Genomic DNA, 11,932 nt, shown 5'->3' with positions numbered 1-11,932 from the left:
ACGATCTTTGTGTCTGAATCTAAAGTGTCTTCACCTGGCCCCCTACACTTTCCCGGCTCTTTCCTGCTTTCACCCCATCCCCCCAACCCCAAACAGACATCAGCCCCTTATTGCCCTTAGAACAGACTTTATTAACTTCCTCCAAGGGCAGGTCCTGAGATGGGGGTCCAGAGAGGGGTCTGGTAAGGCTTGTCAGGCAGCTATGTCCTGGGGGCCAGGTTGGTTCTGAGGGGCAGAAGGCCATCCACCCACTCGCATGGTCGCTCCAGGAGCGTCTGCCACAGCTGCTTCTCCTCAGGTGTGGAATCCATCCAGGGCACCTGGAGCCCATAGCTGCTGCCTGGGCAAGGGTAGAGGGCGTGGTCACACTGGACACCCCAGGTCCCCAGGAGTACTGGCCTGGTCCCCGATTATGTACTTACCCCCGACTTCTCAGTGGACACCAAAGCTCACAAAAGGGCAGAGAAGTGCCCAAGGCTCCATATTAAGCCTCTGCCTCCCAGCACTGATGGCCCCTAGGGTGCTGCCCCACTCACCGGTACCCAGGCTGAGGCGTGTGCCCCCCAGCTGGTGGCTGGCCAGGGCCCCGTGGTCCCAGAGGGAGAGCTCCGCACAGGCCTGGCGCAGGTCAGCAGGCCCGAAGCCATCATAGACCATGGTGTGGTTGAACACGGGGCTGAGGCTCCTTCGTACCACCCTCGTCCGCTGGCGGCTGGCCCGGCTGTCATCAGGCAGCACTGAGCTATGGCGTAGGTGGGCTGGCATCAATTGGCTACCCCCTCACACTCCCCTGGACCAACCAATGACTGAGCTCTACCTGTACTCCCTCACAATGGCCGTGGCCTCTGGCTCCTGCCCGAGACTTGGCCTCAAACCCTCACTACCCTGGGACCTTTGCGTTAGCCTCCTCTCTGGTCTCCTGCCAGAGGAATGGCTCTGAAATGGAATTTTGCTGCTCCCAGCTCAGTGACCTTCACTGACTTCCTGCTGCCCCCCAGAGTAGTCTCCAAACTTTTTAAAGCCTCGGAGGCCTTTCTGCGAGATAAAGTATTGCTCAGAAGTACAAAACCTAAGAGAAAAACAATGACTGGTCCAATCAGGGCTGGGATCTCAGAACCTGTTAGGCCAGAGCCTGGGGACATCACCAGAGGTTCCCGGGGAGCTTACTCTGAAAACCACTGAACTGCAAAGCCTCACAGCCTGGCCCTTGCAGGTCCTCCACGGAAGGGCCCCTGCGACTCCCAGGCCCCAGCCTCAGCTCTACAAGTCCTAAAGGTGCCAGCCACTGAAATGCAGCTCCTCAAAGTTGTCCTCAACTCTTGGGACCCAAGCTGTCCCCTTTACTCCTGTTCAGTGGTCAAAGCAGATTGAGGAGATCAAGGGTGGGTGATTAGAAGGGGGTGGGAAGCTCCAATACAAGGCAAAAGGAAGGGAAGTGGGGAGGTCCCAATATCCCTCACCATTGTATATAAGTATCCAGGGGTCCTGAACGAAGAGGCACGAGGTCCTGAGCTTCCTTCACCCAGAAGTGCAGCTCCCCGCTCGGGGGCAGTCCTGCACCTGCGGAAAGCCTCGGCTCAGGCTTTGCCCCGTGGACCCAGCCCTCCCTCTTGAGGGACAGAGTCCCCTGCCTCCCAGGGGCCCATCCAGCTTGGTCTCTCGTGGGAGGCCACTCACCCTCAGAGCCGGCGGGGACGTACTTGAGGGACAGAGAGAGCCACCCACGGCTGGGAAGGTCGTCAGGAGAGGGCAGGACCTGCGAGAGATGGTCCGTCAGGGAGCGGGGACAGGGCCCAAGGCAGAGTCCACAAGGGGGGGTGCGGTCTCCAGACACCAATGGGGCGTGGTTAGCAGGGAGGGCGGGTCCTGAAGGGGCGGGGCCAGGTCTTGGCACCGGGTAGTCAGGTTTCCGGGCGAAGGAGTCTAAGGGATCTTGGGGGAAGCTCGGTGGGGTGAAAACCAAAGATGTGTGCCGCGGGGTCCTCCCTCCACGCGGGTCTGCTGCCTCACCCGGGGCTGCAGGGGGAGCCAGATGGCCTCAGAGTCCCAGTCCCACGTATCCAGGGGCACTTCAACTTCGCCCAGAAACAGGTTGCGACCCAGGCTTTCGCGGTGCCACACGGACAGGCTCAGCACGCGGCCCGGGAGCTCGGCCTGCGGGACGGAGTACTGGGTGGGGGACAGGAGGTGCGCTTTAATGGAGCACCGCTCGTGGCCCCGGCTTCAGTGCCGCGGGGGGGTTGACTGGGGCTTGTCCTACCACACTCCTGGCAGGACGGAGTCCTGGGAAACCCCGAAGGGCATTAATGGAAGTCTGAACGCCGCGCCCACCACTAGACTCCCTGCCGTTCTTCCGGCAGAATGGAGGGCCGAAGGGACGGGCAATGACGATGCCAATGGCTGCCCCTGCCACCCTGGCCCTCAGGAAGGGACGTCCGATTCGTGAACGCGGGCCGCCCCGTCGTCGCAGGCTTACCCGGAGAGTCTCGTTAAAGACCGGGTTCAGATTCCGTTTCTTCACAGTGGTCTTGCGCTTGCTCTGCTTATCCGGGAGGAGGTAGCTTTTGACGTAGCTGCAGTGGGAGAGGTGAGGCCCAGGCGAGCGAGGTCGGGGGAGGCCCTTCCGGCACCTCCTCCCCAGCCTGGGGCCTTCCCCAGCCACCGCCTGGAACAGCTTCGCGTGCCGGGCCTCGTGCCGCGCGTTACAGGCGTCATCTCACTCAAGCCCGCGCCTCCCAAGAACACGGACCCCCATTTTGCACACCATGAAACAGGCCGAGACAGGTGGCGGTACTGGGCGGTGAGAGCAGCTCCCTGGCGCCCACGCCCGCCCGGGTGGGGCACTCACGGGTCCGAGCGGCGGCGCCGCGCGGCGGCGAGGTTCTGGCACTGGATCACGTGTACGCGCAACTCGGCGGCGGCCGGCTCGTAGCGCAGCGCAAAGTGCACGGAGCCACACACCTGCACGCCCGCCTCCACCTCCCCCGACAGGCTCATTAGGCTGCCGCTCAGCTGGGGGCGGGTAGAGAGGGTTGGGGGGTCAGAGCGAGGTGATAGGGTAAAGGGCATTGGGAGGTAGCTTGCCTAGGAGCTGGAGTGTCAGGTCCGGGGGCGAGGGAGGGGTGAGCCAGGAACTTAGCGTCGGGATGTGGGGAGGGGAGGCACCCTGTCCCCTTCTCCCCCTCACCGTAGAGGAATTGAGGCTGGACACGGAGGAGCTGCTGCTGAGCATGCGGTCGAGTGAGGGGCCGGGCTCCGGGGCCCCCTCCCCGTTCTCCAAGATCTCAGACATCGCCTGGATCTGGGGAGAGGGGAAATGACAGGGTCCCCGCTTTTCCCAGCCTCTTCCCAGACCACGCTCGGGCCTGACCGCTCGCTCCCCGCCCGTAATCCGCTCCGGGTCTTGAAAGCAGCTACAGGCCGCTCCCGCCTACCTGGGCTGGGCGGGGCTGCGGCCCCTCCTCTCCTCCAGCAGGCGGCTCCGGCTCTGGGTTCGCCTCCTCTTCGTAGACCTGTGTACCCCCTGGGCCAGGGGCTGGGGTGGGACGCAAACTGCAGAGCCAGCCCTTCTCAGCCCGCCCGGAGCAAATCTGGAGGAACTGGTTTACTACCCCCATGACCTGAAGACTGGGGCCCCAGTGCTGCCCTGGGGTCGTCCACAAAGACCGCAGGCCTACCCCCACCCCCAGTGCTGGAAGAGGAAGGTCAACACAGGTGGTTGGAGTCACTTAAGAGTTGCCTCTGGTCCCCACAACTTCTCTATGCTCCCCAACACACACCCTCCCACTTACCTTCCTGAGCCTGGGGCTCCTCCTCATGATCAGAAGCCTCTGGGGGGACATATGGTGAGGGGAAATCAGGTCCCTGAAGGAAGCAAGGGGTAGAAGTCACAGTGGGGACTAGTGATGAAGAGACAAAGGTTATGATGGGGTCAGAGGTCAGAGGCTCCAGCTGGCTGCCCCGGCTTTAGATTTAGCATAGCCATCAGGGCAGGGCTGGCAACCAGCTGCAGGACCAGTTGGACCTGTACCTCACACCCCTTCACGCTTCAGCGCCTGCCCTGCCTGACTCCCAGGGTCCCATTAGTGGGAGAGAGTAGTGATTGAGTCCTGGGCCTCGCCCTGCTCATTCCCTACACCACCTGTAACAGACAGATTCAGAGATTTCCTTAGAGGTCCATACACTATTAGGCAGAGAGGATAACAGAGGCGCAGACCAGGGTCTTCCGATTCATAGGCTGGGTCTCTTTCCCAACACATCCCACCGCCATGCCACTGTACATTCATTCATTAGTTCATTCACTCACTCGTTACTTACCTCAGCCTCACTGAGCCTCTCCTGGGGGGGCTGGTTTATGAGGAGCCTAAGAGTAGGGAGAGGTGGTTGTCAGGGATGGGACTCAAATGACTTGTAGCACCCTCCCCTCCCTGCCACCCCTACCCACCTGGGCTCCAACTCCTCTTCAGTTTCTTGCCCAGCAGCCTCAGCCTCAGTATTGCTATCCAGAGCCTGGTCTCCTGTGCACAGGTGAGAAGTTCTGTGAAACCCCCTCCGCAGAAAGTCTGGCCCTGGGAGATACCACCCACCTCCCATAGCCCACTGAGGGGTAGTACCCAGCCAAAGGCACGATGCCAGGGGCAGCAGGGACTGGAACCCAGGGGCCCTCCACCTGTCCACACATACCAGGTACCCTGGCCCGCATGAAGCCTGCCCTGCCCTAAATATCCCCTCTCACCCCTGGAGCTCTTCTTCCTGCGGATAGAGGCTCGGACAAGGTCAGCGCCAAGGTGGGCATGGTGGTGCCGTTGGGCGAGTGCTTCCTGGAACCAATCCCCTGTCAGGATTTTCAGCTGCCCAGGGTCTGCTAACGAGGCCCGGAGCTTCCTGGAGGATAGGGGAGGCCGTGGCTGTTACCACTCACCCAGCCAACATTCCTGCCACCCACTGTGTGCTGGGCCCTGTACCCGGGGCCAGGGACACAACAGCAAATCAGACTTGATCCCTACTTTGGAGGAGCTCATGCTGGTAGCGAGACTGATTCTGGAATAGACAAGTACACTGTAGAGAGGTAGCTGCCATGATGGACATAAGAAGGGCCAACTTTGAGATGAATATCAAGCTAGGTGCCAGTGTCAGCTGTAAGCAATTGCCACTGTGAGACCACCAGCAGGTATGGCTCCTTCGTCTTGTCGATCATCAATAGTTCGGCGATACTATAAAACATTTACTGTAACTCCTATCTAGCAGCAAAGGTTATCTGTGCAGACTGTGGGGTCACCTTCCACTCTGACTCAATCTTCCTGTAAGTAACTTACTCTACCATAAAGCTCAGTGGATTGAGTGCTGGCCTGCAAACCAAAAGGTCACTGGTTCAACTCCCAGTCAGGGCACATGCCTGGGTTGGGGGCCAGGTCCCGAGTTGGGGGCATGTGAGAGGCAACAGATCCATGTATCTCTCATACATTGATGATTCTCTCTCTTTCTCCTTCCCTTACCCTCTCTCTAAAAGTAAAAAAATAAAAAATGTAAAAAATAAATAAACCGCTTTAAAATTACATAAATAAATAAATAAACAAAGTGACTACTCTGTGTAATCCCTCCTAACACTATGAGGAAGTGTTTCTTAGCCGCACTTCGCAGATGAGGAGAGTGGTGCTGGGGAGGTCGGGTATGTTGCCCAAGGTTACACAGCTAGGAGGTGTCTGTCCCCAAGCTCTACTTAGGAGTCCCATGGTCATCTGCCACTATGCTCTTCCAGGAAGGAGAAGAAGGAACGACCTAGAAGTGAAAGGTGGGTGTGTCCAGGGACTGCAGAGCACCCGAATGGCTGTAGTGGACACTCAGTGTATGTGTGTGAGGGCTGGTGGTTGCTGGTGGAAGATGAATGTGGGAGGCTGGCAGGGACCAATCAGGGAGGCCCTGTGGGTCCAGCTTAGGAGCTTGCCCCTGACACAGATGCCAAGGAGCCATGAGAAGGTTCAGTGAGGCGTATTAAGGACAGATCTGAGGAGCTCCAGCTGCAGTGTGGTGGGCTGCGGACAAGGCCGGAGAGCAAGAAGCTGGCAGGGTGCTGTTGCAGCCTCCTGCAAGAGGTGATAAGCTGAGCTGGCCAGGAGTACAGGGAACCAAAAGGCAAAAAACAAGAACTACTCAGATACCTAAGAGGCTGCATGTTGGTGGGGATGGGGGGGGGGAGGTGCCTGAGGCCCCCTCCTCCTGGGCTTCCCGCCCTGCCTCACCTGACCCGCCCCTCCTCCAGCTGGCGCAGGTGGGCATCCCGCTTCAGGACTTCAGCAATGGCTTCCTGCTCCTCCTCTGTCAGGAAGCTGAGGTCCAACAGCTCCTTGGCCTTGGGCTCTGGCTCATGCGCCATGAAGGGGCCAGGTGGGGCCCAGAGACCCTCTTGAGATGGGTGGCCGCTCTGGGGCATCAGCTGGGGCAGTGCCCCCGCTGGGTACACATGGCTCCCTGGGGGCAGACTGGGGGTCAGGTCAAGCCCTGCACAAATATAGGGCACATCCTGGCGTTGCCTGCCCCTTTCTGCCCAAATGTGTGCAGGGGTGGGCAGAGTACAGTCCCAGGATGGCTGAGGGCAAGGGGGCATGAGATGCACCCAGGGACACATGCATGCCCTGGCCCGTAAACACACTCAGGGGCACACTTAAAGGCAGAGACACACGTGCACACACACTGATACATGTAAACACAACTCCCTGCAGATGTACACCGAGTCACACACGCACACTGGGACCTGTATAAAGACAGGCACACACACCCCTGCTCCCCAGTGAAGGGCCCTATCCAGTCATAGGCCCAGGCCCACGCCCAAACCAAGAGACGGACCCAACATGTCCTCAAACCTGCACACAGGCCCGCGCACACAAAGGGAGGCAGGACCCACAGGGCAGGTTCGTCTGTACAAGAATAAGCCCTGGGACAAAGACTTGTCCCTACACACACACAAATCACACAGACTTTTGCACACACAAATTGCCACCCAACTGGACTGTGAGCTCCTTGAAGGTAGAGACAGGCTCTCACCCCCGAAGCCAGTACTCTGCACACAACAGATGGTTGGTGAAAGTTTGATTAATTCAAGGCAGAAATACGTCTGCACACACCTGAGGAATGAACCCACACAAACACGCATATCTGCTCACCCTTTCCCCTGGCACCGCCCCTCCCTCCATCCTTCACCTCCACCCTGCCCTGGCCCATTTGGCCTTCCTGTCTGAGGCAACCTCCTCCCCAGCATACACCCCTAACTTCCTCCCGCCCCCACCCCTGAGGTAACCGTCACCCCCACCCCCACAGGCCTCCAGCCTGGGGATTCCCTGGCTGCCAGCCCTGCCCTCTCGCTCAGACGCCCTGGGCCCCTTGCTCTGGCCACATTAGTCCCCCACCCACCCTGACCCAGGACCTGGCTGGGGTCCCAGTGGTGGAGGCCCAGTGCTGACAAAGCAGCTCTGGCCGCTCAGGTACCATGGTGACTCCGGAAGCAAAACATCTGTCCAGCCCTGAGGGGCGTGTGGGTGTGTGGACGTGGCAAGGGGCCCATGACTCTGGGCCATGGGCAGAGCAGAACCATGGCCTGAGCCCATTGGGTGGTCTCTCCTCCCTGTCCCGCCTGTGCCCTCCCGTGCAAGGACACCAGGGTGAAGGCAGGTCCTGGCTAGTGCCTGCTGCCTGTGTTCTGTGTCCTCCCAGCTGAGTCAGTGTCAAAGCCCAAGCAAGCCCCCTCCCTGCTGCTTCACCCTCGCCTACGAGCCTGGGGCTCCTGCACGTCCACCGGGCATTGCACAGCCTGTGTGAATGCCTGCATGCTCCCCATAAGCCCTGGTTCCTGCACCCTCCTGTGCCCAAAGGACCCAGGATGGCAGTCGGGGCTGTTCTGCGGCTGGTGTGCGAGCCCACGGCGATGTCTCTGGTGAGCTGTGCTGCTCGGAGAGCCGGCCCAGCAGGCGTGCGTGCACGCTGAGGACCCACGAGCCTGTACGCTTCGTCGGCATGGGTAGCATATTGCTGCAAGTGTGTCTGTGTCCGGTCACGGTGCGGTGCTGAATGGCTGGCTGTCGTCTGTGCGATGTATTCAGTGACTTTCTGGGTGACGGTGTTGTGTGGTGTAAGTGCTGTGTATTTCCTGCTGTGCTGTATGTGTGGCCGAGTTGTGTGTTGTGGTGTGTACTCTGGTACCCTGAGGGTCCCCAGGGGTGTATGTGTGTGTAGGTGGCGGGGGGTGGGGGAGCAGTCTATAAAACTGACCCTGCTCTTGTCCTGCAGGTCTGCCTGGGGCTGGGCTGTGGGCACCTAAGCCCAGAGTCCTAGCAGCACAGGCCTTCCTGCAGTCCCCTCTCCTTCCAGAGGCAGAAACAGGTATCTGGTCTTCCCTGCTGTTTCAACACTATGGGACACACTCGTTGGTCCGTACAAGTGTCTGTCCATCTGTCTGGCTGTTCCAGTCCCAGACACACTCCTGCCTCCCCCACCCCAAGGTCCCAGAGGGTGCTCAGGATACCAGGTGGCAGCACCTGCCCCTTGGGACATTGTCCTGAGGCATGTTACCTGTAGGGGTCCAGTATGGAAGGGACACCTTCGTGGGGTGGCTCTGGCTCTCCTGGCAGCTGAGTTTCAGGGACCAGGAGAAGAGCAAGTGAGGTACTAAGGCTGACTCAACCGGCAGCTCAGCCGTGCAGCTGCCCCACTAGGAGGAAGAAACACCTTCTCAGGAGGGCCTGATGCAAAACCGGGCCTGGATTTTTGTTCCCCAGGGGTGTGCCCTAGCCTCTGCTTTCAGAAAACCCAGAGCTGATTTGCTGGGCGGGGGGTGCCTGGGACTGGGCCCCAGCTCCACTGAGACTTGCTGTGTGATGCCTGTCACCCCTCTGGGCCTTGCCTGCCCCTTCTGCAGAATGGGTAACAGCCCCGCCCTGCCCACTGAGGAGCTGAGAGGAACTTGCTTTGACAGCAAAGTTAGAAACCTTTCTAAGAACCAGGCTAATGGAAGAATCGTCCTAAGCAGAGTTTCTGCTCTGCCGCTGTGTGACTCTGGGCAGGTCTCTTAACCATTCTGAGCTGCGGTTTCCTCCAGTGCAAACTGTAGGCAGCAGAGTGTGGAGAGCCTATTAGAAGGGAAATAAAAGTGCCTGGCACAAGCTGGTATATAGTGGGTACCAGGTGTCCCCTCTCCAACAGAGTCCCTTTTGACAACCACTGCCCCTCCATGTCCACATATGCCTCCTGGGAAGTGCTGGCCACAGCACAGCTGCTGCGTCTGCCCTGCTGGGCCCCGTCTGTTTGAGGAGGCCCGGGCACCTCCAGGGCCATAGTGAGGCTCCCACACCCTCTGTCTCCGGGAAGCCCCTCTGAGCGCCCCATTCTGCTTCCAGATTCTGCCCCACTCTGAGAATGGCTTCGGGCCCTAGACTTTTGGGCATTTACTTTGGGACCATGCTTTGAGACTAGTCTGCTCCATTCCACTCCGCCTGCCCTGCTGTGTCCCCCGTCCTGGTATGGGTTAAAGATCAGAGGGTACCTCCCAGACTCCCAAGAGAGGAGGTGGGGCAAGGAAATGACTGTAAATGACACCCCACTCCTCCCTTCATCAGAACTGGCTTAGTAATGTTACCATCACTCTGAGCACTGGCGGGCCCCTCCTCTACCCCAGAGCATGGCCCAGCCTTCCCCACTTATTTTTTTGCAAGTCAATCTTATTTTGTGAGTCTCTTTGTACTCATCTGTTAAATGGCGGCAATAATCCCCCCTCAGGTGGTTTTCACTACAATTCAATGAGATTCCTGCCGGTCCTTCATAAATATACACGTGCATTTGTAGAAGCAACCTTTGAGTGTCTGCCAATGGCGGGGTTACGGTGATGCCTGCTTCCTCCATCACGTCTCCCAAAATGGAAGGAGGGTGGCCAACAACATCCTCACCCCTTCCCATCCTGATCCTGGCTCCAACCAAGGGTGTTTCCCTAGCCCCCACCTCTCAGCAGCCCTCACCCCTCGAAGGCACCAAACTTCAACTTCGTTCTTTACTCTTCCAGCTTCTGAATTTCCTTCCTCTCTCTGACCTCCTGTCTTCAGCTCTGACTCTCTGTGATGCTGGTACTTCTGTCCAACTCTCCTGTCAACTCAACCTGGACTCTGTCCCCTCCCCAGATGAAACCTCTTATTTCCACTTCTATGAACAGCCCCATGTCCTGCCCCCCAGGTCTCCTGCAGCTTCCTGCCAGTCACCAGACTTCCCTCCCTTCCCTCCAGCCTGGCGCTTCCCCATCCGTCCCCCATCTCCTCTCCCTCCCGGAGCCCAGGTCCCAGTCCCTGCCTAGTCTTTTCTGGAAACCTCCTCCTCCCTGTCTCCTGGCTTCCACACCCAGCCCCACCGGCCCTTAATTGCACAGCTATTAGACGGCCCTGTCAACACCCCACTTTGTCATACCTCAGCTTTGGAAGGTGCCAGCTGACAACCTTGGTAACCCTGTGGCCCTTTAACAAATCTGCTCCACATCAGCCCGGCCTCCCCAGACTCTTCCACTGACAGAAGTCTCGTCGTCTCCCCACGGCCCCCCTCCTTTTGGTCTGCCCAACCCCTTGGCCCAACTCAGGACCCCACCTGTCTCCAACTGTCCTTAGAGTCCTACTAGACTCTGCTCCCTGTCGCTTCAGCAACCCTGGCCATCTGTGCTCCCTAATCCTCCATTGCAGGATGTGGCCACCACCCTCTGGGGGGGAGGGGCTCAATATCTCTGCACTATGGCTAGTCTCTAGGCAGCTTTAAATGGCCAAGAAGCCCCAGATCTGGGTTAAAATTTCCCAGAGGGCCACATGGTCCTTCACGGCCTTGGATCAGTGATGATCTCTGGGAGCCTCACTCTCGCCCTTAGAACAGGGACAGCAACAGCAGCCGTCGCATAGGACTGTTGTCAGGAGTGTTCCCTTTCTCTGGTCTCAGACATCCGTTCTCTTGGTCGCAGCGCCCCAGTCCTTTGGAGAAACAGCCTCTCTCCCCTCTCCCTCGGTGTGCTCCTGTGAGGCCATCTCACAGACAGTTCCAAGTGGGGGCTCCAGAGCCGAGCTGCTTCTACCTCTGCGACCTGGTTCTGCTTTTCCTGCTTCCGTGACCTAAGCAAGTCAGTTGCTTCTCTGCACTTATTTCATTGTAGAACGGGAACGACACACGTGCCTCACAGGGCTGTGGTGAGGGTAGATGAGCTAACACTTTGTGACGAGGCCAGGCACACAGTAAGCACTCAGTAACTGTCAGGTGGTTTTCATGGGACCTGTCCATGCCCAGCCTCTGCAAGGCTAACTGAAAACCCTGCTGGGTGGAGGCAGCCCCGACAACTTTTTTCTAGCTCAGGCCAGTGTGGCTTGGTTGGTTGGAGTGTCATCCCATGCACCGAAAGGTGGCAGGATCAATCGATCCCGTCAGGGCACACGCCTGTGTTGCAGGTTCGGTCCCCAGCTGGGGCACGTGCAGGAGGCAACTGATTGATGGTCCTCTCAATGCTTCTCCCTGTCTCCCCTTTTCCTCTCTCTAAAATCAATGAATGTATCTTTGGGCAAGGATTAAAATGTATATATATATATTAAATTCCTAAACCAAAAAAAAAAACACACCCTTTTTTTCTATTTTGCTGTGGTCATCCTTTGTACTGGAACTCATACCTGCCCCCCACCAACCAAATCTCAGATGGACACCAATATGCAAAAAAAAATTTTTGAAGAAATTTTTATGAAGTGGGGAGGGGAAACTTGCCCTGGAGAAACTTCAGGCTTGGACACCCTAGTACTGCAGGGTCTGGGACGAGCTGACCCAGGGCTCCGACCAGGGGCTAGAGATGTCTGTCCTCAAGGTCAGCTCAGGATGAACATAGCGGGCCCTCAAGATTCAGAGACCAAATCCTTTACTGGTTCAACTAAGTGACACA

The 11,932-nt window shown here is 58.2% G+C and overlaps 1 protein-coding gene across 1 annotated transcript; it reads right to left on the bottom strand.

The window, feature by feature from the left end:
• Window positions 1-119: 119 nt before the first annotated feature.
• On the bottom strand, window positions 120-8,708 carry SYTL1 (synaptotagmin like 1). The gene is made up of 15 exons (XM_053920510.2): window positions 8,563-8,708; window positions 6,240-6,468; window positions 4,736-4,884; window positions 4,445-4,517; window positions 4,318-4,363; window positions 3,792-3,864; window positions 3,435-3,535; window positions 3,188-3,301; window positions 2,849-3,012; window positions 2,477-2,573; window positions 2,011-2,169; window positions 1,678-1,756; window positions 1,461-1,560; window positions 537-742; window positions 120-340 (listed from the first exon to the last, which is right to left on the bottom strand). Exons 2-15 carry the CDS (start codon window positions 6,428-6,430, stop codon window positions 201-203), a joined length of 1,692 nt encoding a protein of 563 aa, XP_053776485.1. The 5' UTR covers window positions 6,431-6,468; window positions 8,563-8,708; the 3' UTR covers window positions 120-200.
• Window positions 8,709-11,932: the final 3,224 nt, after the last annotated feature.

The sequence above is a fragment of the Desmodus rotundus genome, chromosome 3, assembly GCF_022682495.2.
Source record: "Desmodus rotundus isolate HL8 chromosome 3, HLdesRot8A.1, whole genome shotgun sequence".
NCBI classification, from domain to species: domain Eukaryota; kingdom Metazoa; phylum Chordata; class Mammalia; order Chiroptera; family Phyllostomidae; genus Desmodus; species Desmodus rotundus.
Note: the sequence above shows the minus strand (reverse complement) of the source record. Positions and strands in the feature narration are given on the sequence as shown.

What these genes read in the sequence shown, in the direction of transcription:
- SYTL1 (XM_053920510.2), bottom strand. Translation starts at nt 6,430, where the DNA reads ATGCCCCAGAGCGGCCACCCATCTCAAGAGGGTCTCTGGGCCCCACCT. An exon ending in GAAGAGGAGTTGGAGCCCAG is followed by an intron (nt 4,364 to 4,444) that starts GTGGGTAGGGGT and finishes CCCTACTCTTAG; the next exon opens with GCTCCTCATAAACCAGCCCC. An exon ending in CGCAGCCCCGCCCAGCCCAG is followed by an intron (nt 3,302 to 3,434) that starts GTAGGCGGGAGC and finishes CCCTCTCCCCAG; the next exon opens with ATCCAGGCGATGTCTGAGAT.